This window comes from Callorhinus ursinus, unplaced genomic scaffold (genome assembly GCF_003265705.2).
Source record: "Callorhinus ursinus isolate GAN/ISIS: 27379988/994484 unplaced genomic scaffold, GSC_fseal_2.0 scaffold9, whole genome shotgun sequence".
Taxonomy (NCBI): Eukaryota; Metazoa; Chordata; class Mammalia; order Carnivora; family Otariidae; genus Callorhinus; species Callorhinus ursinus.
Window position 1 is genome coordinate 9,378,610 of NW_027397071.1, and position 26,553 is coordinate 9,405,162.

Consider the following 26,553-nt stretch of genomic DNA (forward strand, 5'->3'; position numbering starts at 1 on the left):
ACTCTCCCACCAGAACAAGGGTGGGCGGAGGCGACTTGCTGACTCCTCCCCAAATGCCAATTACTGCCTCTTTCCAATTGTAGAATTTTTTTGTTGGGGGGACGGGGAGAGCTTAAACACAACTTCTTTTAGCATTCTGTCCAAATTTCACAAATCTTTCTTCTCACATTCCATAAAGTTTTCTTTCCTCTTACAACCTTGACACACATTAAGCTCTTTACCCTTCCTCCCAACTCTACCAAAAAATAGCACAATCTCATAGTGCTTCTGCTTGTTTTTTGTTTTTTTGTTTTGTTTTGTTTTTTCCCAGAAGATCCTCTTGTAGCACATTCTTATCCTAAAATCAGCAATGGTCTTGTTGTTTGAAAAATTATGGAGCTGCCTTGAAATGGTAATGGGCACTGGGGTGCCAATTCAGAGTCCAATCATACCTATACTTCACAAAGGCAATGTAGTATGCGCAGAACTTTCTACATCCAGTAAAATACTTGCATACAGTAAAGAAAGCAAAATTAAAAACAAAAAAAAATCTCTGCACTCCACAGTAAAATCCAACTAATTAGGACTAATTTGAAGGAGAAAATAAATGACTTGGTAAATTCTGTATTAAAAACTTCTTTAAATGAAATACACCAGAACTAAGTAGTTGTTTGAAGGATACTTGGAAAATTGGCTTTAACAAATGGCAAATACCTTACAATTAATACAATTTACAGTCAAATTAATGGATGCTTCTAAAGTGTATGAAAACATTTTCTTCTATTAAATGGTTTAAACCTTCCTCCTGAACTCTTTATTTAAGCTCTGATAAACCCTTTAAGATATAAAATAAGCTTTAGCCTCCTGAAAAACAAAACGGTTTGAGACTATGAATTGAGATTCTCCTCACAATCTGACTAAATCTGAAAAGGTTCCCACGGAGAATCCATTAAGCTAAGTCTTTAGCAGGGATCTCTGGAAATATAAAAGCTATTACAGATTAAAAGTCTCCCCATAATGCTAGCAACGTGGTTATACCCACTTTGAAGCCAGGAACAGTAAACTGCCCATCTGTTACAGCTGCAAAACATCCCCCTCCTCTGACACATGTGCCCTCCAGCTAGGGTAGCATCAGCTAGCAGTGTGAGAATCAGGCTTAAATGTGCAACACAGAAGAAATAAGTAAAAGGGACTCACCCTAAACAACATACATGGCACCAGAACCTGATTAACAAATACCTTTATACATCCTAAGCAGCTTGTTTAGTTTAGGTGCTAAAACTTAAGTAGTTTAAAATGCTAAAAGCACAGTGCCTTTCAGAAAAACCAACCAACCAACCAACCCTACTCTTGAGGGGCACCTGGGTGGCACGTTTGGTTAAGCGACCCACTCTTGGTTTCAGCTCAGGTCGGGATCTCGGGGTCATGAGATCGAGCCCTGGCTCTGTGCTCAGCATGGAGTCTGCTTAAATTTCTCTCCCTCTGTCTCTGCCCCTCCCCCCATGTGCTCTTTCTCGCTCTCAGATAAATAAATCTAAAACAAAACACAAAACCCACTTGTTGAAGTGGCCACAGGTCAGCGTCTGCCCTTCTAGATAGGATTTCCCACCGCATGTTCACATGACTTCTGCAGTCAGCAAAGCGAGTTTTAGTGAAGAGATTAATCCAGGACCAACGTAATGACTTTCAACCCAATATGCAGTTCTTTCGGTGGCAGAAAAAATACAGTCAAGAGACTGTCATGCCTTTTAACACTCCCCAGAGGCAGCCCTTCCTCCATCAGCCTCCTTGTTCCTGGCATGGGCAGTCTAGTCGGAAGCTAGTCTTCTCTCTTAGCTGTTACGATTCCCTCCCCTGTTCATCTTTTTTCAAAAGGCTCCGGGCATATTCCCAGACACCACCTACCTGGTGGTGGCGGGGGTGGGGGAGGGAAATGCAGTAACATTCGCCGTTTCTTAAATAGAGAGAGCTGGCTGTGGCAAGATAGAAATGTGTTTCTTCAGCAACCTAAGAACTAATTTAATAGTCATAATCCTACCTTGTATTAATGCAGCTCAACAGTAGCCTAAAGCTTAGCAAAATCTTTCCCATCTAAAAATATTAGACTGTGTTGCAAGCAGCTTACTGATCAGTGCAGTGCCTCATGTCTCAAATAACGAATACGGTCCATATTTGAAGTGGGCAGACTGTTAACTCAAGCCATGACACGGATGGGTGGCTGTCTATTCTCACAGCTCTTTGATATTTTCACTTCTTACAACTAAGGTGGTCCGGCTATACGAAGATGCACGATAACCTGTCTTCTCTCCCACCACCGAACTGCGTGCTGAAGAGAACCGAGATCACAACTGCTGCTCTGCCAGTCTCCACCAGGCCTGCTTGCTGCATGGCTGCCTTACAGCCTGCAGCTCTGTCTTCCTTTTGAAGTACCTCCTGGAATGCCATTCACCTTCACATTGTAAACCAAGACACTGTTGTCAAAAGCAGTTTTTGAATATCATAGGTTTTCCCCTCTAGTGAAACCAGATCTCAGTAACAGCCCTCTGAATTGGGATGAATTCACCACATTTACACAATATGATCATTTAGGTAAAAATGAAATCCAAGGACGGCTGCAAAGCTGTTCTGTCTACATTACTTCCTATTGTCATCATTTCTCCCAATCATAAGTCTCAACTGGTGTACTTCAGTGTTTCTTCAAAGCCGTATCTGTAAGGAAGGCTAGTTCTAAATATGATGTAGAGGGGGAAGGAAAAAGAGATAAGGTAGTTGGAACTTCAGAAAGTATCTGAAAATCAGGGGCGCCTGGGTGGCTCAGTCGTTAAGCGTCTGCCTTCGGCTCAGGTCATGATCCCAGGGTCCTGGGATCGAGCCCCGCATCGGACTCCCTGCTCGGCGGGAAGCCTGCTTCTCCCTCTGCCTGCCGCTCCCCCTGCTTGTGTTTCCTCTCTCGCTGTGTCTCTGTCAAATAAATGAATAAAATCTTAAGAAAAAAAAGTATCTGAAAATCAAAAAGTCCTATGTTAAAGAACTATTTTGAATACTCACCACTCCATAAACAGCCTTGCCCACAACAAGCATGCCAGTGTTTCATTCTTGAACTAATATTACATCTGAGAAAGGTTAGAAGGTCAGATTGACCCATTCTCCAAATAGCACATCCAAATACAGAAGTCTATTTGCTGTGCCTTAAAAACTCAATTAAGTATCAGGCCAATTCAATGTGCTATTTTAAAGCACCTCTTCAAAGGACTCAGTGGGTACAAACATTCTTCCATGTGACACTGAAAATGATGAAAAGAAGCTTTCCAAAGAAACAATTTGGGATACGGTACACCCACCTCCTCGTGGTTAAGTCTGGTGACAAAGTGATCTGAAAGAACTGCTGTATATAATTTATCAAGAAAAAGGGATCACAGGCAACCCAAAACAGTTATAACCCTCCAGGGAAGAAAAACTGTCGTATACTACTCGTTCAATTTATCCCAACTGATATTTTTTACCATTAGAAGCTGAAGTTTACTTCCACAAACACATGTTCTATCTCCCCAGATGTTAAATAGCTTAGCTACACTTCCTTCCCAGGTCCCACCCAATTTTGCTGTCTAGCTCCTGAATCCCAGAGAACTGAAAGCCATCAGAATTGCACTATGACACTATAGCCAAAGGATGGTGATCAGGATAATATTCATGGATTATATTCTTTTAGTTGACACATTTGGGAGGCACCAACTAAGCACCCAGCGCTATCCCAGGAAAGATCTATGAAAGCAAATATGGGCCCTTACAATCTGTAGATTTGGTTTGACCAAGAGGGTAATGATAACACAAATGGCTGTTACAGAATTTTACTCCTTCTTAAGGAAGATCCTAGATATTGCAGTCTTAACAGGCTTATCTGGATATTGTTCAGCTTAGGCCTCCAAAAATCAGAGGTGAGGCTAGACATCTCACAAAACCTGTGATTTCACATGCCTATCTAGCAGCTTTTAATTTCCTCAGAAAGGTTTCCTCCTAAGGGTGAAGGACTAGACTCAAAGGTAAATAGCAATTATTAGGAAAACAAACCATTAAGAAAGCATAGCTTAGAAGTGAGTAGAGGGACTGGTCTGTCTTAACTGCTGAGGAGTATGTGAGAGGCCAGTATCTCTCCTTCTGGTACACTACTGATTTCCTGAGGCATTCCCAAAGTTATATAATCTGTCACACTGTCTCCTCTAGCATACTGTGTGTGCAGAATTCTGTTTTGAAACGATGGTCAGCATATTTCTTAGCTAACACTTAGCAACTGAGCAAAAAGACTATCAAAAGCTAAAAATTTTAACAAGGTCAATTACTAAGCAACGTGTTATAACACCTTCCAGGATTCCTACATCTTTTCTAATCGGTCTTTCACACAACTTCTGGCTAATAGATTCCTTCTTCTTCTACAGAATCTACTCTCATCTGCTCTCTTTTCAGAGGGAAGGAAGAGGGTATGGCTGTCAGCCTAAACTAAAGAGGTGCAAGACCTTTCCTTGATACTTACCAGTGATCAGTCTGATTCCATTTCAGATGAATCCAAAGAAATAGTTATCAATAAACAACAATTTTTTGGTACAAGAACTATCTAAGTCTGCACATCTTTCAGACCTTCCATTAGGTAAAAGAAATTTCCCAAAGAAGAAGGGTATCCTCTTCCCAACACATTGCTCTCAAGTATACCACCAGAAAATAATTTATCTCAAGGGAATCAATCTCCGGCCACAGAGTCAAATCCACAGCCTCCTTCAGTCACTTCTTCCATTCCCTAGTGCAGAAACCAGTCTTCTGAGACTCAGCAGGTTTTGGCTGCTCCCTGTCCTCCTTCCCTGTCTCAAGTTTCTTAAGTTCTCAGTTTCCCCAGATGGGGCTTGAGCTGGGGGGGGGGGGGGGGGAGGGAGACAGCAAATTGACTAATCACAGCACACATCTCCCTCCTCCACTCCACCCATCTCTGTCTCAAGGGTAACAGGATATAATATGTGCGTGTGCACACACACACTGCTAGAATCCACTTCCAGAAGAAACACTCCTTTCAAAAATGGGACTTAACCTTTCATCAATGTCGGTGGGAGGAAGGGGTGAGGCAACACCAGGGCTTACACTGCCAAGTCACTTAACTGGTGAGGAAGTAATACAAAGCTTGAAAACCTCTGCCAAAGAGTGGTTTTACCCTTATCAGCCACTCCCCCATCCTCCACCCTTCATATGAGACAACATACCTCAGTGGCTTTCTATTAGCTCTTAAAATGGTCTAATGAAAGTGAATGATCTGGGCCTCCAACTGCCAACCTCTTAAAATTAAGAGGTTAAAAACTGGCAACAAGTAGGACAGGGAGGGGCTTCCTAATCTTTTGAAAACCATAATTTACAACACATTCTCCCCTATATTTCAATGCCCATTTAGCTATCTGCCTGTCCAACTGCCTGGCCTGTCCATACTTTCCTCATCCTCAATCTGCTACCAGTATTATATGAAAAGATGCTGGTCATTCTTCTTTTTCTCCTGACATTCAATTATCATCAACTCTAGGTTTTATATATATATATATATATATATATATATTCATATATTTATACTTATATATATAAACATATATTTATATTTATTTTTGTACAGGTGACTAAAGAAATCTAGATTCTTGGAACATACCCATGACTTCAGCGATACACCAAAGTTCCCTTCCAACTCACTCTCCACCCCCACTGTCCCATTTTCCCAACTTTATTATCATTTTCTACATGTAAACACTTTAAAAGAATAGTTTAATGAACACCTGTATACCCTCCATCTACATCGAATCCTCCCATTTTCCACATTAGGTTTCTTCCTCTGTATATATACACACATGTACATATGCAAACTTTCAAGTGGTCCTGCCAAAAAAAAAAACTGCAAACATGAAAACTCACCAATAAATTCTTAAGAATGTATCTTCTAAGAATAAGGATATTTTCTTACAGAACCACGATAACATTCTCATACTTTTACGAATATTAATAACCCTATCTCATCCAGCTTGTATTCAAACTTCTCCAATTATCTCAGGAATACCTTTCATGAAGATGTGGTATGTGCACAATGGAGTATTATGTGGCCATAACAAAGTATGAAATCTTGCCATCTGCAGCAACCAGAGGGTATTATGCTAAGGGAAATAAGTCAGTCAGAGAAAGACAAATACCATATAAATTTCACTCATATGTGGAATTTAAAAAAGCAAACAAAAAAAAAAAAAAAACCACACTCTTTAAGTACAGAGAACAAATTGGTGGTTGACAGAGAAGTGGTTGGGGGCAGTGGGGGAAATATAAGACTTATCTTGATGAGCACTGAGTAATGTACATAATTGCTGTATCATTATATTGTACACCTAAAACTAATATAACACTGTGTTACTCATACTTGAGCAATTTAAAAAAAGAATCTTTCATAGTTATAGACCCAAATGCCTCCCCAACTCTTCCAACCCAGGATAGAGAATCAAGGTTCACTAAATTCATTTGGTTGTTAGGTTCCTTCAGTGTCTGGTAATTTAGAACAGTTCTCTTGCTTTTATTTTTTTTCCCCTGTGATATTTTTTCCTGGAGGAGTCCAGGCCAGTTGCCTTATGGAATCTCCTATATTCTGAATTTTTTAGATTAGTTCTTTCCTGTAAACTGGAAGTTCAGTTTTGAGGTTTGACTTGAAAGAGATTAAAATTTTGGCAAGAATATTTCATAGACAGGGGTGCCTCGGTGGCTCAGTTGGTTAAGCGGCTGCCTTCAGCTCAGGTCATGATCCCAGGGTCTGGGATCGAGCCCCACATCGGGCTCCCTGCTCAGTGGGGAATTTGCTTCTCCCTCTCCCTCTGCCTGCCACTCTGCTTACTTGTGCTCTGTCAAATAAATAAAATCTTTAAAAAAATAAATAAAAATTAAAAAAGAATATTTCATAGATAATGTTGTATACTTTACTTTGCATCATATCAGGCAGCACATAACGTCAGGTTGTTCCATGATTAGTGACACCAAGCTGAACCCTGGGTTAAAGTGAGACCATCAGTCTCTGAAAGGTGTATTTTCTCCTTTGCAAGTAAAGGTTAAACTGTGGGGTGATATTTTTCAGCCTGTGATTATCCTGTTCCCTAGTGACTTTACCATCTGCTCATAATCCTTGCCTGAACCAATTATATTGGGGGGAGTGTTTCAGAATCATGGCTTTTTCCCTATCATTCTTTCCACATGTATTAGCTGGCATTATTTTGTAAAGAAAAGCTTTTCTTCTCCCTCTTTCACTTGTTTCTTTACTTGTCATTCGTATTTTTATTTATTCAATCTGTTACACTATATTATACAATGAGTACGCTGAATGCTCCAGTTGTCCCAAACTGAGCCAGTGGGAGTCTCCTTCAAGCTGACTCTTCTAAGTGCTTCCTTCCTTTCTGGCATAAGAAGATACACCAGGCTCACCTTGTTCTTTCTCTGCTTCAGACCTGAAATTAGCCATTTCTCAAAGAGCACTGATTTCTTTCAGTGGGGAATGTTATTTAGAAAATAGTATCTGAGTATAAAGTGGGTTAATTGTTATTAGAGGTGTCAGTGCTAAGAAGTTCTTTCAGGGTACAGAGAAATCTTTTTGTTTATTCAATGAGTTCGTATTGATATATCTGTTTCAAATTTAACATTACCTTTTTAAAAACTTTTAATTTTCCTATTTGTATTTCTTTCCCCTTATATGTTGACAATCTTGGTCTCTATTACCAATGATACACTTACTTGTTTTATTCTATAATACATCTAAAACAATTTCAAAATTGTAAGGGTAATATTACTAACAATATTCTACATAGTGAAATGCCAATATTTCACTGAAGTTCTTTTTGTCTTTAGAAAATATCTCACAAATGATGTATAGTTCAAGTATGGTTTTCTGGGTGATTATATAATCAATTTGATATGTAGTTCGATTCATTTGTTTCTGTTAACAGCAATCTTAAGGTTTCCTTTTTCTTTTTTTTTTTTTACATATGAAACACACGTCTCAAAAGTTTAAAGGTATATTCAGAGAAGTGTCACTGCCATTTCTAACCCACCCCCCGTCACCATTTTCATTGGTTTCTGGTTTCTGTTCATTTCTGGAGGTAGAAAAAAAGCAAGTATATATTTATACTTTTTTCCTTTTCTTACCCAAAAGGTAGAATGCTAAAATATTCTGCACTTTTTTTTTCCACTTAGGAATCACTTTGTATGGCTCAGAGTATAAGAATCAGTAATTCTTAAATGCTGGGAAGGACTGAGCCAGGTTACTACTGTTCACCTTATATGTTTGTAATAAAAAGTCATTAGCCTAAAGCCAATCTTGACTTTAAATAAATAAAGCTCACAAGAAATTAAACTGGCAAATCTCACTGCAAGGTATGCTGGGATGTTCTTTACGATGAAAATTTGTCAAATGCTTACAAATAGGTAAATCTGTATTCGTCAAACGAATTTTTATGAGAAGAAAAGTTAACAGTGAAAGCAAGCAATCGATCAATGGACAGGTCTAGAAGGAAGATGGAGTTTCTGACATTTTGGAAGGTGGCCACACAGACTGAGTAAATGCCATCTGTATAATATCTTAGCCTGCCAAGAAGGAACAAGATTGGAGATGTACAAAAACAATTCTTCCTTCCTTGATCTAGAAGTTTAGCTTAAATGAAGTTGAAAGCCAATTACATCTTACAAATTGAAACCCTCTACACACATTTGCTGGAGTGAATGAATCTCACCTTTAAGTCAGAGCAGCTTTTGGGAAGGCTATATCCATTGAGAGGCGCAAGACATGCAAATCCCTGCCAAATAGTTTATGGCAGAAGAACTACAAGCAGCTCCAAAAGAGTGGCAGCTCAGTTTATGTAGGTGTGCTTTCTAAACCCCAGGCTAATGCCCAACAAAGGTTAATAAGACAAAAACCACATCAGTTTTTTAGTTACCTTCCACTGCTTCCCATAAAGTACTGGCTCAAGGGAGGAAAAAGCCATCAAAACATTAAATAAAAAATCTGACTTTAAAGACCTAATACTAAACAGTAACTATGTAGTATGGGTCAATGGGATCTTTCAGAATCCACTCTGTAGAGAGGTAGAAGAGTTTCAATTTCAAAAAAACAGGTAAAATCACTTTAAAGATCAGCTGCAGGTGGCTTTAGTTTCCACAGCTTTTTTTTTTTTTTTTAGTTCCCACAGCTCTTAACAAAACACAAAATATTAAACTTCTAGAAGGAGACTAGAGATATAACACAAGGACAAGAATCTGACACTCGGTCACATCAAAAACATAACTATATTTTTCACTTTAGAGAGGTAATATTTGCCATCTCTTCCTGGCTTTCTAAACTCGAGGTGTATATGTTCAATTTTAGATAAAAGTCTCAGTATGAAATCATGACCTTAGATAGCCTGTAAGAAAGAAGCTAGCTGAAAGGAATTGTTGGCTGTAATGTCTTTGGGGCTATTTAAAAAGAAGAACTACCTGGGCACCTGGGTAGCTCAGTCGGTTAAGCATCCGACTCTTGATTTTGGCTCTCATGATTTCAGGGTCTTGAGGGCAAGCCCTGCATTGGCTCTGCACTGGGTGTGGAGCGGAGCCTGCTTAAGATTCGCTTCATCTCCCCCTCCCATCCCCCCACTCCAACCCCATGTGCTCACTCATGCGCTCTCTCTCAAAAAAACAAAACAAAACAAAACCAAAACCAAAAAACCAAACACAAAACCCCCCAAAAACAAACTACCTATTGCTCCATAATGAATACAGTACAATCCCCTCTATTTCCCAGACCAAAATACCAAAGTGGAGTTTTCCTCACCCATGACTTCCTAAACAGTCATTTTCTAATGAGTAAAGTGGACAGACGCACAAGGATAAAGATCTCTTGCTTTAGGCTGTATTGCAAACTAAAAGTCAAAATCAAGTTTGGTATAGAAGAGTTACTCAGCAAATTTTATCAATAAATAACAATGCCAGAACATCACTGATCTCAATATTTTTCAAACCATTTTTGTTGAAATTCTGGCATACAAAGAACAAGTAAAACCACCTTCGAGCATTACGTCAGGACTTCTACTTAAAGCTGATTATAAATTCCAAATCCACACTTAACCAGTATCGTAAAAACAAAGGTCCTGAACGCCTATTTTTTTTTAAGATTTTTTTTGTTGTTGAGAGAGAGAGAGAGCGAAGACACACAAGCAGGGGGAGCAGCAGGTAGAGGGAGAAGCAGGATCCCCGCTGAGCAAGGAGCCCAAATCTACTCCCAGGACCCTGAGATCATAACCTGAGCCAAAGGCAGACGCTTAACCGACTGAGCCACCCAGGCGTCCCCTGAATGCCTAGATTTCTATGACATTCTAGTTTAAGCACTCTGCTTCAACATCAGTGGCCTGCAGATACGATTTCCTTATAGAGGATTTGTATTTTCAAAAAATTTTAGAATCTTTTGAGTATGGGATTTACTCTTCACAGATGAAAAAAACAGAACAGGGGTGGGGATTAAGTGACTTGCTGAAGGCAAATTTGCTAACAATATTGAGATTAAAAAAAAAAAAAAAAGGAAAAAAGCAAGGGAGAAAAAAAATCCCTACAGGTCCTGTACTACTATCCTTCTTTTGGAATAGTTTGGGGAAAACAGCAGCTTTCCCCTTTATTTTCAAGAGGTCAGCTACAGAATAGTCTACTATTGCACTGAAGCTTTCTGAGCTTCCAGATGAACACTTGTGAACTCTAGAGAAGGAAAAGAATTCTTTCTGTTCCAAAATCTACATTGATTTTGGGAGAAGTGCAATGATGCAAAGAAATGTAATATATTAAAGTTGCCAATGAATTGCCTTGAGGTTCCTCAGGGTGGAAAGGGTGAGAAAAGAGTAAGAGCCCAAACACTGTGGAAGCAAAAAGCTCTGTTCTAGCATATACATCCACTGTCTTCTGGGGGCGGGATGGGGAGGAGGAGAATGCATGGACAATCTAATCCTGACCACTAGGATGAGAGAAATGACCCGAGGATGTCTTGTAGGCATCAAGAGCAATGTAAAAATTCCACCTGTGATTACTTACACAATGAGGTTTTCAAATTAGGTATGGTTAAAACCAATAATTTTTTTTTCCCCATCATCTGGGAAACCTGCTATTTTCATAAGAAATAATTTATGTAGTGCACAATGGGAATGTGGGGATTTTTCTCTCACACACAGCACAATCAGAGTTCATGCCCTTAAACGGAGAACTCCACCAGGTCCCTTTCTCATCTGTGGTGTGGTACTCAAACAGTATCCACTCCAAGTCACCCTGCATCTTATAACATGTCTGAAAGATCTTGCAAAGTCAGATTTTTCAAATACAAAACAAATTCTCTGACTTTACTATGACTAAAAAAAAGTTCTTATAAGGGTATTAATTTTATTGAGGTACTCTGGATTTAAGCAATATGATTACTGAATTTTGATTTCATATCCACAGTAGGTATTTATTTAAACTACTCATTTAATGAATAAAAAAAAACATTCTGGCTATATGTTTTGGAGAATCTTTGTTATATTTTATATATATATATTTTATATGTTATATATTTTGGAGAATCTTTCCAAAAACCGAGTAGCAGGTTTTAACTACACAGCTTACACACTGAATAGAACCTTAAAATAAACAGTCCCAGGAAGTGAGGCCTGAAATCCCTTTGATCATTCAAGGGGCTTCTTTAAAAATAGAAAATAAATCAGTGGTATGATTCTATTCCCCTAGATTAGGGAGCTTTGGTTTTAATGCATCATTGAGCAAACAATGAGACGTCCATATACTAACAGGTTGGAAAGTTTCATAGAACAGCTTTTCCATATGCTGGACAAACTAGAGCAGTTACAACTGGAATCATCTAGAGCCTCCAGACTCCTTTGGGGAGAACTGTGGGCTCTGTTCTTTAACAGGCTCTAAGGGTACAGCAGTTTGGCCTAGAAGGCCTTGAATACGGCACTTTCTCAGCAATCCCTCAGTGTGGGTCTGGAAAGTTTCCATTAGATCTCAGGCAGAGAAACAAGAATTCCCTGGAAAGACCACCCTTCAGGAGGTCTTGATCTGCAGTTACCTTAAAGATCAGATTCCAGGGAGGTAAAGGTAGAATTGGCACAGGACTCTGTGTCCTCACTGTGCTCCAAACGTCTAAATCTGGCCACATCATTCTATCTTTCTCCCAGTGTCCCAAATGAAATTTCATTCATACTTCTGCAGTATACGTTATACGTGGTACTCTGAGGCAGGGTTTAGCCACTCATTCAAGTCAAACACCAACTTTTCCAAGGATAGAGATGTATTAATACTGGTATATATAAAGCAAAGCCTTATCTGCCCTCCCCTTTTTATCCTGAGTTCTGTCTGATAATAAAGGAATAGTGACAGACCCTTCAGGACTAAAAAGGAATCTTTTTTTTTTTTTTTTTTTTGGTCTGGGTCTCAAATCCACTCCTTTTGGCTTAAGGCTACCTGTCTTGCCAGCTCCTCAACTGCCTGAGTTCTGCCCTCCTTTGTTTCCTCTCATCTCTCTCCAGTCTTTACTCCTTGGCTATCTCCTCAGTCCCTCATCAATCAGCTCCTTCTGTGAGGTTGTGTTCTGAAGCCAGAATTTCGCTAAAATGTCCTCTCATGATCTTTATAATTTTACTAACACTCTTAGTCCAGGAATTGATAGTATAAATTATCGTGTTAAGGAAATTCTCATCTTCTGACCCGATTTTTAATCTACTGAGTCCAAGAAGCTCAGCCAACCAGAAATCAAGAGGTGGGAATGGGAACAGAGTCAAAATCATTCAAAGAGAGCACAGACTCAAGAAATGCCATTGATGTAGTGGAGGCCTAGCACTTGCTTTTTTTTAGAGACACCCTCAAGTTCTTTGCAAATGGCCTTGGCTATACAGAAAAAGAAACTACAAACCAGTGTGGCTAGCAGATAATAGTCCCTAACATGCAACTCATGGCCTGGCCTGATCCCAAACACCAGGTTCTCAATTCTAGGCAAGCATTCTAGGTTTTTAGCCTGGGTTCATGGATGGGCTTCAGGCTGCCAACTCCCCTTATATGTCATATATATACACATATGTATTTATATAATAATGTGTATTTATTTTTCTGGAAGATGAACACAGCTCTGATAGGGCTCCAAACCCCAAACGGTTAAGAACCACTACACTAGACTTATGCGACCTGAATAGTAACCTCACGAGAATGTAAACTCCAGAGGATGTGGATCTTTGTCTTGTTCACTGATGAATCCTAAGTGCCCAGTACAGGTCCTCAGATACAGCAGTAGGTGCTCAACCCTGAGCTGATAGAGCTGCATAATTTCTGGTCACGCTTACTCTGAGTACTCTGGAAAGGAAGAGTAACCACAGGCTACTTACTTTCAGGACCTCTCACATGGGGCACAAGATTTTTTCTCATGGCCAAAGTCATTCGAGGTAGGTGGGGGCTACGTTACCATCCCAGTATCAGATTTCCTAACAACGCTGGCCAGGCTTGCTAGATAATCTAAAAGACTGGTTCTAACCATGGGATCTTTCAGGTTTAAGCTGTTTCATACTATCCTACTCTCCACTTGCTCTTAACCCTCAACCCTTCCCCTTCTGGTTAAGTAGATCTAGGTTAGGGCCCTGAAATGAGTGTTTTGGAGCACTCCCTAGGTGACTGATTCCTTCCATTCCTTCCACGCCATGAGAAGTACTCATCAGAGACAGTCTCAGCAGGATCCGAAAAAGCAAGCACAAGCACACTGAGTTTACCAGGCTCTTGATAAAGCAACTGAAGGCACACAGGGAACAAACAGACTAGACATATCTTGTTCAGGGATAAAACAAATAAGGCAAAGAAAGCAGAAAATCTGCCTCTTTAATACCAACTCCATCTGTCAGGTACAGCCAATCCATCAGATAGATCTACGGGGTTTAGGAGAACATGACAAAGAGCTTGTTATAGGCAGAGAGACTGTATTTTTACAATGGCTTGGTCCAAAATCAGTAAGAATTGGCAAGATGCTCTCATTCCAACCATGCCCAGTGTTCTGCTAATCCCCTCCCTGTGGAGTCAGAAAAGAATGTGCAGAATTCTGAACCCTCTATTCCTCAAATAGGAGGGGTTCCTTCTTCTGAATGCAAGGGTTGCAACTAATCTCATCACTCTCCACTCCTAATTACACACTAGGTAGAGGAAGGAGATGCCTCCCAACATGGGTGCTCTCCGTCCAACCTTTAGGATTTGTAAATATCCTTTACCCCATCTCACAAAAGCCATGCCTCTGCCAACTTTAATTCATTTTCAACTGGCAAATAAGAACAGAAACCACCCCCAGAGTAATGCTTTCCTCTGGGAAATCCCGGGGAAGGGTGCAATAGGGTCAGTGCGTCCAGCATGCATTTTCCGTGGACTTACAATACAGCTTATTACATTTAGAACATCATGTTCCCAACCAGCTTGGTCTCTTTTCTGTTATAAACCTGAAGTAAACAGATTCTACAGCAGCTACAAGTCTGTTACCAAGGCCACTGTATTGATCAGTATAATTAACATTCACAATTCATCTAGCCCAGCATGACAAGCCAGCTGGGCTACTCTCCGTAAGAACTGAACATTGGGAATCTTCATGTCCTGCGTGCTAAGAAGTCTGGTGCTCTGAAGCTGGGCACTAAAAACTCAAGTACTGAATTAGAAGTAGGATACTACCTGGCAACCCACAGGAAACTGAATTAGTTACCAGAACAATCGAACACATCTGCCATCTTTACGAAGTGCCTATTTCTACTTCCAAAACTACAAAATTCTGAAGATCTCCCTTTCCCCCGAGTCCTGCTTACATCACATACTTAGGGAAACAAAAGACACAAAATCCTCAATGCCAACTAGAGCCTGATTCCTGGTTAGGACAAGCATTGGCCCAGTTCCCAGAAGACTGTAACTCTAAAGGAGGTGTATTTCAAAGACAAGGGCATATAAAGCTTTAGAACATGGAGCTCAGCCATTGGTTCAGAAGGGACAGCTAGGGCTGCGGAATAAGAATCAGAAGTTTGCCCAGCATTGCCGGGCAGCGCTGTTGTTTATTCCTTTCCAACACAAATTCCAAAATGAAACTCTTCAACTCACTGCTGGCCCTCAAATCTCAAACACCCTAAGAGTAAGCCTCTGTTCCTTAAATCAAGAGCAGGTGTAAACCAGAATACCACTTTCAACTCAGGGCAGTGTCCCTAATGCTAAGGGTTTAAAACTCGGTGGGACATCAAATTACCTTCCCATTACATGTAAGGATATCCCCTAAGCTTCTAGCCTATTGCCCTGTGGTTCTCCGCTACTGGGCGAAGAAGCTGGAGGCCTTGTATCTCAACAGTCTCCTCCCTTACCTCCTATTTCTGGCATTAATAGAGGGATCAACTCAGCTGTTGGAAATTCTTATCAATTTTTCACCTGTAGTTCTTGGTATTTCCATTATCACCCAAATGAGAGGGATCTGAGTTAGAAAAACAACGTTTTGCCAACTGAAAGGGACAGGGAGCCAAAACAACCCAGTGAGTCCAACTCACTTTCTCCTAGTGATAATCATCTCACAGTATTTTACTCAATAAACAAATACCGACAGTACTTATATGTGAAGCACTGCATACTATACGTAAGTGTGACATATGGTCCTTGCCCTCAATATGCCTGGTTTACAGAAATCAAATGAAAATTAAGATTCAGGTATCAAGTCAGTCCTGAAAATAGTCCTATTTTTGATACAGAGGAACAAGTTATTTTGTTTGGTTTTGAGAGAATAGCACGTGAGTTCCCTAAGCACTCCTGAGAATCAGCTCTGAAGCTTTGGAGGCACCACAATTCATATGAAGGGCAGAGGGTATGAGATAGTACAAGAACCCCCAGAAGTTGCTGAAATGCTGGTTTCAGTATGCCTAAGTTCCTGGGTTGAACCCTCAAGGCATTGATAATGAGTCTCTTGGGAAGCTGAGGAATATCCCAAAGAGGGAGATGACAAAGAACACCAACAACCTCAGATGTGTTTCAAGGACAAACTGCAAGCAGAAAACAGTCTCAGCAGTTTCTGGATCTGTAAAGAAAAGAGATACTATGGCTTAGAGACCTCCTCTTCTAAATCAGGGTTTTTAACCCAGGATCCATGGATGAGTTTCAGGAAGTACCACAAGTCCTTTGAAACATATATGCAAGTTTTTGTGTTCCTGAATTTTCCCAAAGAACTGTAATTTTCAAAAGATTCTTAAAGGGATCTGTTGACTCAAAAGATTAAGAACCATCGTTCTAGAGTTTCTAATCCAGCGACAATCTCCGGAGCATCCCTCAAACTGGCAAAAGAGAAACCCATTCCAGTTCTCTACCTTCCACACAGACTTATCTACTTACTGACCTGTCTCCTAAAGGTAGAAACAGAGATGAGGGTGTGCACTTTAAAAATTCAAGGCGAAGAGGTCTTTTCTACATCTCCAAAATGAAGCTAACCATCCCGAGAGCCCAAACAAATCCTTCATAAGACCTTTGAGAAAGGAGGTGGTCAAAAAGGGCAGAGAAGAACCACTGTCCTACTTACTTTTCTGATAGGTCCCTTTTTTGATTTCAGGATCCTAAGATCATAATGAAGACAAGTCATAGCCCAAAAACTCTGACTTGAGATCAAGCCAGTCCTGGGGGAAAGGAATAAAGTAATTCCCATTATGCCCATGGAAACCTGTGCCCCAAAGGTTCACTTTAATAAGTACCATAAGAGCTAGAAACATTTACTATTAAAAACAGAACTTCCAAAATCCTGACATTACTCAAAACACAGTGAAATGGACAGCTTCATTCAGGAGACGGAAATGAAACATGGTTACACTCATCCCCTCGGGCCTTTAACCCCTCACTCGGTCACTCACCAGTTCACCATCTAGCTCACAGAGCTGTGCACCACTGTGGATCAGCGGATCAGCACGTTAGTGTTTTCCTTGGCACCTGGAGCACACAGCATGCTCAATGGGATTCCACTGGTGGCACTGAACACATACATACTCTTCGAGAAAAATACACAAGAGGGCTTGTTCTAGCTGGGCAGTTATTCAGATTGTGAAGAACTAAGCCTGAGGCAGGTCCAAGAGGAACAGCATGGAACAGTGAGCAATCCCAAGACCCTCCTGCTTACACCTCATTGGAGCACACAACTGAGTACGAGGTGTCCATTTTAGCAGTGAACTGGTTTGGGCTGGTGAAGAAGAACATTTTCAGTCCATTAAGCTCTACCGGTTAAGTACAGAGGAATGTCAGCTGAGGCACTGGGACTTCTGTGGCAAGGCAGCAGGAGCATGCTGGGCTAGTCCTCCATTTGTGTTTCTTCAAAGTCTTTTCCTTGTGTCGGCCACAGGATTCCAAATACTACCTTTTACCGGTGGTTCATTATACTTTTTCACTTTGTGGCCTGTTTGGTAGTAAATGATTAAGCCCCATTGTATATTGCTGAGTAGCACCAATTATTACACTCATTCTGAGATTAAGGCAGCGGACTGAATCCTTTAGAGAAACTGAACAGAGATAGGGAAAAAATGAAACCAGTCTGAGTGTTAACAAAAGCATGGGTGTTCCACCCTAGCTCTGTAATTGCTTTGGGGCAAAGGCCACACACTTCTGCAGGAGAAAATCTGTTAAATGTAATTAGGAGCAGGCTGTTCAGAGCAAAGAGAAACAGTACCTGAGGGAGGGAGTTGGGAGTACACGGGGATGTGATCTGAAGGTGATTATACAAAAAGATAAAGTCACACCTCAAAAGGGTCTTTGGAATTGTTTCATGTAATTCAAGGATTCCAGTTTGGGAAGACTCCCAGATGATTGCAGTTTGAGGAAATAAACTCCTGGACTCAGCTAGCCCACTGTCTGAAAGGTGCCCACCTTCTACGGGGCACTGTGTGCTGTGGGGGGTGGGGGAGGAGGGGGGGTCAGGTAGAGCACATCCCAGTTCTATCACAAGCTCTAAGTTCTCCCGTTGTCTGCGTACCTCTTAGAAATGCAAAATTTTAGGGGCGCCTGGGTGCCTCAGTCGTTAAGCGGCTGCCTTCGGCTCAGGTCATGATCTCAGGGTCCTGGGATCGAGCCCCGCATAGGGCTCCCTGCTCAGCCGGAAGCCTGGTTCTCCCTCTCCCACTCCCACTGCTTGTGTTCCCTTTCTCGCTGTGTCTCTATCAAATAAATAAAATCCTTAAAAAAAAAAAAAAGAAATCCAAAGTTTTAGTGTTCAATAGGTTTAAGCCGTATGTAAAATAACATTTTTCTCAAGGCAAATTTTTTTCCTGTTGAAAAGACATTCCAATAGAGGCATCTTTGTTTTGGCTCTTTAAGACTATTTCAAAATTCCATATAAACCAGGGTACTTTTCAGAGTTTACAGAGACAGTCATTGAACAGCATGATGGGATAACAGGTCTAAACCAGAACTGCACCAGGCAAATGAGAAATATGGTCACTCCAGTTATAAAGGAACAAAAGCACTAAGAATATTTACTAAATGCTAATGCCCTGAACAATCCTGTAGAACTATCATTATTCCTCATTTTACAGACAAGAAAATGGAGGCTCCACAGGTTAAGTCACTTGCCCAAAGTCACATGGTTTTTGGATGGTGGGGACTGGAGGTAAACCTGACTCCAAAAATCAAGTGCTTGATGTACATTGTACTCCTCAGTTTTAGGAACAAAAAGGGGAAGTTAAAGAGATCTTATGTAACAGCCAAGCCAAGAGTGGGAGAGCAAGAGAACTACCTGAATGAGTCAAAGGGAAATATGGAATCGTAAGAGAAAAGGTGACCATACTTCTATGTGAAGTTTTAACTGCTTATCATATGCAAGATGCTGACACCGTTGACAAGGGTAGGAAAGACAATTTGTGGTAAGAATCTTAACTACTTGAGGCGGCAGAGTAAATTTATGAAGAGTCACAGGCAACTAGAAATCTACATGATTCTATGTATCAAAATATCCTTCATAAATAACTTTACAAGAATACATTGGGTAACACACCCTGGATCCAAATGATAACCCCCTGATAAAATAAAAGATAACACAACTGTAATCTTGCCAGCAAGGGATCTAGACAATGAACAGATTTCTCTCTGTTACAAGATAAAAGTCTAAAGGAACTTAGAACAAAGTAATTTGGAAACTAGTGTCTAACAACTCAAATTAGAAAAAGAGATAATCAGTATCTGTGGAGAAATCCAAACAAGATCTTCTTACACCCTGACTTCTGTTTGAAGACTGTCACTAAAACAGTAGCTGCCCTGAAGAGATCAAGAGATACTGATGATGTAGAGAAAATAGGAAATATCCACCTGTCAAACCTCTTCTCGGTGAATCTAAGAAGTATCCGTGCAAATTCTATAAAACCGCACCAAGAATTAGCCATAATACAGCCCTGATGAGAAGAGGAGCATCATATATTTCACCCAACAGGTTAAGAGCTAAGTAGTACTCACTAGGGCTTTACTTAGTGTGCTTCCTAAGTCCTAGCCGACCCTTTTGACAAACTGAGGCTGCTATATATGCCTTATTCAAATAAAGAATATCCTACAAGCAAAAGTAGTTGTTGTGTGTCTTCTCTTTTCCTCTACTATACTGGTGGTAAAAGTCTGTCTGCATAGATCTTAGGTTCAATGCCTAATGTATCACTCTGGAGAGTACCCCCCAATACTCAGACGTACAGACAGCCCCCCCCCATAAATGTTCAGAAGTGCAGAGAATAGCAAATGCTCTGATAGGCCTTCCAGAGAAGCGTGTCTATCTCAGAAGTTTCATCAAGCTGGAGATTTGGGTTTACTCTTAGAAAAAAAAAAATCAACTTGATACAATGTCAATTTCCAAAGGCCCAAAGACAGCTCTCATTCCCACAATACAAAGTAGCAGAAAGAGGGATAAATAACCAGTGATTACCAGGAACTAGCCGGTGTATTTGGGTCGACTGATAATAGCCAACATTAAACAAAATAGCCAACATTAAACAAGGACCCTCTTTAGTTGTGGCAGAATGTACACTACCCTTACAACTAAGGGACCCCTTTTCTCACCCAAATTTTCCTGGCAATACAATCTGAAATAAACAGTAACAGTTGTAAACAAGCCTTATGATGTTGATTTATACTATAGCTTGTTAGTACTGTCCCATGAACATCTCCTTTAAAAATCTGTGTCAGCCACAGCTGTCTTCCCAAGAAAATGGTGTATGTATTATTTCCCACGTCTGCTAATGGGATTCCCTTTATCATCTGACTCCTAGGAAGTGTGGAGTTGCATGTGACGATCAGCCTCATCAACTATCTTAGCCCTTACGGTTAGTATTTTTTCCCTTCCTTCTATAGTTTTGACTTTTTCTTTTTTTTTTTAAGATTTATTTATTTGAGAGAGTGAGCAAGCGCACGAGCAGAGGGGAGAGGGAGAAGCAGGCTCCCCAATGAGCAGGGAGCCCAATGCGGCACTCGATCTCAGGACCCTGGGATCATGACCTGAGCCGAAGGCAGACACCTAACTGACTGAGCCACCCAGGCACCCCTAGTTTTGACTTTCTATTTATATTGTATGTGTCTTGTGTTATAAGCCATCTCAAATGCTCACTAAAAAGAGGGAGTGTAAGTATACTAATAGACTTCCTTAAAACCACTGATGCAATCTTAGCTAACATGCACCTATCTCTACCTGTTCCAAATAAAAAGTACTTTTTGGTAGATGAGGAAACTGAGGCACAGAACCTCACTTGCTTAAGGTGGTACCCACTTAGTTGACTTCTTGACACCCAGATCAAACCTTGAATCAAACTGACAAGTCCTATTAACTTCACAGTACTGTGGCAGACCCTGGGGGCATACAAAACTAAGTTACGATTATAGTTGAAGAATCCCAATCTATGCTTTTAATTGATGGACATCTACTCTTCCCCCAAAATGAGTAAGATTTCACCAGTTACACTGGAATCTGATCTAAGGACGTAATCTACAGATTGACTGGCACCTCACTTCCTGAGGGGCTTTGAAATGATCTAAGGATTACTTGGTCTAGAGCCACACTGGAATCCTCACAGGGTAAGGCCGGCACCTTTTGAAGAGGCCTTTTTCTTACATCATTCAGTACACACCAAGCTACGTTTTTTCTCTTTTCTCATGCTTTCTCACATTATCCACACATGGCAGAGGTACAAAAGTGACTTAAGACACAATGTCCAATTCAGTTGTTCTGAAAAAAACGGATCACCTAGAACTTGCTATGTGACCTTGACTAGTCCTCAGTCAACTCATTAACTAAATAAATGCCTTTAATCATCACTAGGGGAAGGGTAATTAGTCATCATAAATCGCTCTAATACGAAGTGCTGTGTAAATGCTAAACAACAAACCTCAGAAAGAGCAAGATTAATAAGAAACACGAGGGACATTTACCAACAAATGGAAACTTATAATAGGGTCTTCCCACATTCCTGGCAGAGACTCCTCATTTCAGCTAATGGAATGACTCTTTAAAATCATTAGCACTTGGCTTGACAATAATACACATTAACAATATTCCTCCTGGGAAGAAAAGAGGAAAAGGAATATTTATTCCTGGTAGGTGGCCCCACAGACATCTCAATTATGAGTTAGCCAGGTGGGCAATTAATATTTGAATATCTACTGTATGCTACGTATAGAGCTAGGCACAATACATACACTGGTGAATAAGAGTCCCTGCCTTTATGGAGTTTACAATCTACAATACAAACTTTGCATTACTAATAAGTGGCACTTGGCAAGAATACGAGCTTACTAAAATTAAGGCACGTAAGAATAAAGATGCTTAATCCCTGAAGCAACTAGTCAAAAGAGGATAGGCTAATGGGAAGAGGAAGAGTTCAGGGAATGAGGGTACCAGGGCTTTTCCCCTAACTCATCGTAGGTACTACCCTTAAGCGTTCTTAGAAAGACTGTGACTGTGTCTCCAAATACTGCAGATTACAGTAACTGCCCCAACAAAGCAGTCAACTGAACTGAAAGCACTAAAAATAAGGTTAATCAGACTCCACAGAATCAAAGGATCTTCTACTACCTTTTTAAGGCATTCTGTTGGTAAGTTCCTTAATTTTGTGGGAAAAGAGAGCTACAGCACACCATGGCAACCCGTCTTTTCAATCCTGCATTTGATTTCCGGAGTGGTAGGTTAATCTCCTTTAAAAACAAAGTCATCCCTCCCACTATGACAGCTTAACTAATTCAGGTGTAGGAGCCTCAAGGACTGTGACTATTCCTGCAAACCATGTATTCAGCTTATACAAGCACTGCATCCCATCAAACACTGCAGGCAGAGACAGCCTTGAAACTCTGTCTTTACAGGAGGGAAATATTTACCCAGCTTCTCATCAGTTTCAGAAAAGTCACCTCTCTGCAAAGGTTCTCCCGTCTACTGTTACCTGGGTGCCAGGTATGTGGAAAGTCAAGATGTGGTTGGCAGCAAATGCTCACAAAGCACTTGGGATCCCAAGTCCATCGTTCAGAGAGCTAGTTAGACTAAAATCTCCGAAGGTTGCTATTTAATCTTTCACGACAAGAAGAGAATTAGAAGGATGTCCTTTGAGCTCAACCTGCAGCACAATAGACTAAACTTGTTCTGCCTCAGTTAAGTGCGGTAAAGAATGAGCAATCCTTCCTTACCACCCACCCCTCCAACCCACCCAAGCTCCTTTCTCAAGGGATGCCTAAGTGATCTACTCACATGACTACGATCAACCTGTATCCATGACAGTGTCTGTCACCAACCTCCAGACGTTAATATCTTACATATGTCGAAGCAACTGGATGACCACATAAGGTGAAAATCATACTTTCCTTTTCGATCTCACACTGCCCTCGCTTTCACCTGCATAAAAGAGCTAGCTCCACGTATTTTTTCCTCTGGCCTCCAAGCTAGCACGCAGTTGTTGGATAAACCAGCCACTGCTCCCAAGGATTTGCCCAAAGCAGCTCTGCCGGATTTACCCACTCACCTGAGGGGAGATTTTCTGTACAGCGCCATCCCCGGGGGCTGGTCACAAGGGTCGACTGAGCTGGCTCACCAACCCCCCTCCCGTCTTCGAAAAGCCCTTCATCCAGGAAAAGTCCGCCGCAAATTAAAGGCCCGGCCCTTTCGGATTTCAGAAAGATCCCGGAGGACTAGGGCCGAGGCACAAAGGAAAGTGAGGTCAGGGGCGGCCTTTCCAGCTCGGGATAGGCCTGGGGTCACTCACCCGCCACCCCTCCCACCACTTCAGTCGTCCCGGACCACCTCAATCCTGGCCCCTGAAGTCCCGAACTAGCTGGAGCCCGGGCCCTGGGCTCGCTCGCGCCCCTTCCGCGAGGCCCCATCCCAGGCCCCCGCCGCCACCCAGAGCCCCCGCACCTTCTTGGGCGCCTTGGTGACGGTGGCCATGAAGGAGTACTTCTCAGCGTCCTCAATCTCCTTGGCCTGCTTCAGCTCCTCCCCGACCCCGGGCAGCGGCATCGCGTCAGGCATCGACATCCCCCGGCCGGCCCGGCCCGCGGCTGACCCGCCGCCCCCGCCTCTTTCCCTCACCGGCGCCCGCCCGCCCTCCCGCCCGCGCGGCACCCTTCGACACGCGTTCGCCCACCCTCCCGCCGGGCCCGCGCGGAGCTGCGCCCGGTGCTAAGGTGCTGTGGCCAGCGTCTCGTCCCCTCGGCAGTCTAGACCAGCCGGACAGCGACGGCGGCGACAGGAGCACCAAAAGCAGCAACGCCGAGCCCCGACCGGCCCGCGCCGCCACCTCCGCCGCACGCAAACACGCACGCAAAGTAAGGGTAGAGGGCGGTGACGCCACGTCAAGTACTGGCAGCTCCGAGCGGGGCGGGGTAAGGGGAAGAGGCGGGGAGAAATGGCGCCTTGTCGTGACGTCACTACGCTGGACCAGAAGCCACGCCTTCTTCTTCCTGCTTCTCCGGGTCCCAGAGTGAGCTAGACACTTTCCGCCGCCAGGTGGCGGCATCAGCCCTGTGAGCGGCGCGTGGTTTCCGCAAGGACTCCTCGGAACTTGGCGGGAGGAGGGAGGGTTTCTTTGGGCTGTGGGGTTCCCCGCAAGGCCTCAGAAAGGCGTAAGGGGGATGTTTGGAAGCAAAGGCCAGAGCCCCACGCGACGCATTCTACGGCCAGTACCAGGAAATAGTCGGGGACCCAGACCCTTTGGACCAGGAGCCTCTTCCCCTTCTGCTCACACTTATGGGGTGAGCAGAACAGACTCAGAGCAGTTTGGTTTGCGCACGACCTTTTGTGACCTCCTCCACCACCGTCTCCACTGGGTCTTGCTTGTTTACAAGACCTTCAGGCCGCAGAGCTAATATTATCTGGCCATTGGGATAGGGCTAATGGGTAGGGAGTGGAGAGAAGGAGGGGGACTTGGGGGTGGGAGAGAGAAGTCCTGCCCCGAATGGTTTTCTTGCTCCCCCCACCCCCAGCATAGACTCTGCCAACTCCCGGTGGCACCCAGGGCATTCTTTTACTGGCCCCAATATGTGCTCTCTGCTAAGGCCCTGGATAGTAAAGGTGTGTGTGATACATTTTATGTTTTGCAAGGCTTAGTCCAGTTGCAGAGGTAAAGCCTGTTTGGAACCTAATGTCAGCTGAGGTAGCATGTCCTTTGAGATTTAAATGACACTGGCTGAATGCCCATGTCCTGTGGAAAGTCCAGTGCCCTCCCCAGGATTTCTGTGAATTACTGGGTGGGGGGGGGAGGACTTAGATTTTCATGGTTACCTCTGGCTCTAGTTTTCTGCCACATCTGAAGTTTTATTCACTATTCTAGCGGTGTTGGCTGTTTCTTCAGTTCCTGCTGTCAATTCAAATATGGAACACAGCCCCCACCCCTATTCCAAAACAATTGCAAAAATAATGCTGTAACACGTAGCAGAACTTTTAATGAAGGTTTGTGGGCCACAGGGGAGAGATTACATCACACAGCAAACAATTTAAAATCACATTTCTGAAATGTTCTGAAAAGTTATTTTGGCTGTCTTGTCACCTGGGGTTTCTCACTGGCCACACCACCCCACAAAGCTCTTCTAGCCCACTGCTGTCTATTGTGGCTTCCTCCTGTTACTGCCTTCCTATTTAATTTTCTTTAAGTTGAATTAATTAACATATAGTATGTTATTCGTGTCAGAGGTGGAGTTCAGTGATTCATCAGTTGTATATAACACCCAGGGCTCATTATAATGTCATGTGTCCTCCCTAATGCCCAGTCACCCAGTTACCCCATCCGTTACTCCCTTCCTGTTCTTCCATCTCCCCCTCTCCTCCTTGAACGACTCTGGGAAGCCAGATTCCTCTCTACTGTGATGAGTAATTCAGGTCTTCCCAGTGCCCTTTTCTCAAATTCCCCCTGCCTCACCAAGCCCACCGCCTCATATCCAGAAGCCCACCAGGTCTTTGACAGGCTCAGCTCTTTCAAGAAAGAAGCTGTGGTTTGAAATGACATCTTTTTCACCGCCTTGTGTTCAAGACTGGGGAGAGTGTGAAACACATGCCTCTGGGGCCCTAGAGTCTTAGTCAGAGAAGCCCTTGTTCCAACCACCCCGCCCCAGGGGGCCGTCTGTTTAAATCAGGCTTCGAAAGTGCCCGAAAGGAAGCATACTCCTGCAGATCCTCATCTTAACTGTTAGAATTCTCTCCTCTGCCCCCTCTTTCAAGCCCCCAACTTCCTTCTCAGCTGTATTCCCTGTATTCCTGCCCCCCAAGGGACAGAGAGCAGGAGGACCAGAGTACCAGATTCACCCACAAGGGTGCCAGACTGGTACCTTCCTCTTTATCTCTCAGCTGGGGCCACGAGCCATACTTGCCCACCCAGGAGTCTTTGGACCTACAGCCTAGAGTAGCTCGTATCCTGTGGGTTTGCCCAAACTGTTGTCAGAGTCCAGGGATCAGAGGTGCCTGCTCAGAGAACAGAGGCAGAGCCAGTTGGAACAGAGGTGAAAACTCCACATCCCTAGAATAGGAAAACATGTGACTTAGGATAGCTTATTAAAAACAACAACAAAAACCAAAAAAAAAAAAACAACAAACCCCAAAAAACAAAAAAACACAAAAGAAGTAGATGTGTCTGTCTTTCGTATCTGACCTTTTAAAACTCCCATTGTCTGAGAGCTTTGTCTCTCCGAGCCCAAGTTCCGCCATGCGTGTTAGAAATCAGACTGAGAGGGGCGCCTGGGTGGCTCAGTCGGTTGGGCGACTGCCTTCGGCTCAGGTCATGATCCTGGAGTCCCGGGATCGAGTCCCGCATCGGGCTCCCTGCTCAGCGGGGAGTCTGCTTCTCCCTCTGACCCTCCCCCCTCTCATGCTCTCTCTCTCTCTCATTCTCTCTCTCAAATAAATAAATAAATAAATAAATCTTTAAAAAAAAAAAAAAAAGAAAGAAAGAAAGAAATCAGACTGAGACTCCTGGAGGTGGAAGATCCCTTTTCTCTGACTTCTCCTGGATCAAAGTTAACAGGTTTTCCCTAACACCTCACGCACAGAACCGGCCGCTGCTGCTA

General features: G+C 42.5%; 1 protein-coding gene across 4 annotated transcripts in view; it reads right to left on the reverse strand.

The window, feature by feature from the left end:
* The window catches only part of AHCYL1 (adenosylhomocysteinase like 1), a 38,465-nt gene extending 14,651 nt beyond the window's left edge, over positions 1-23,814 (reverse strand). The window contains exon 1 of one of the 4 annotated variants that reach the window (XM_025872372.2): positions 23,414-23,813. In XM_025872372.2, the coding sequence (XP_025728157.1) occupies positions 23,414-23,533 (120 nt within the window). In that variant the 5' untranslated portion in view covers positions 23,534-23,813. Of the gene's footprint in view, positions 1-22,750; positions 22,922-23,021; positions 23,168-23,413 lie in introns of those variants that run through there. The other 3 variants (XM_073896185.1, XM_073896184.1, XM_025872373.2) reach the window with 3 other exon arrangements.
* Positions 23,815-26,553: the final 2,739 nt, after the last annotated feature.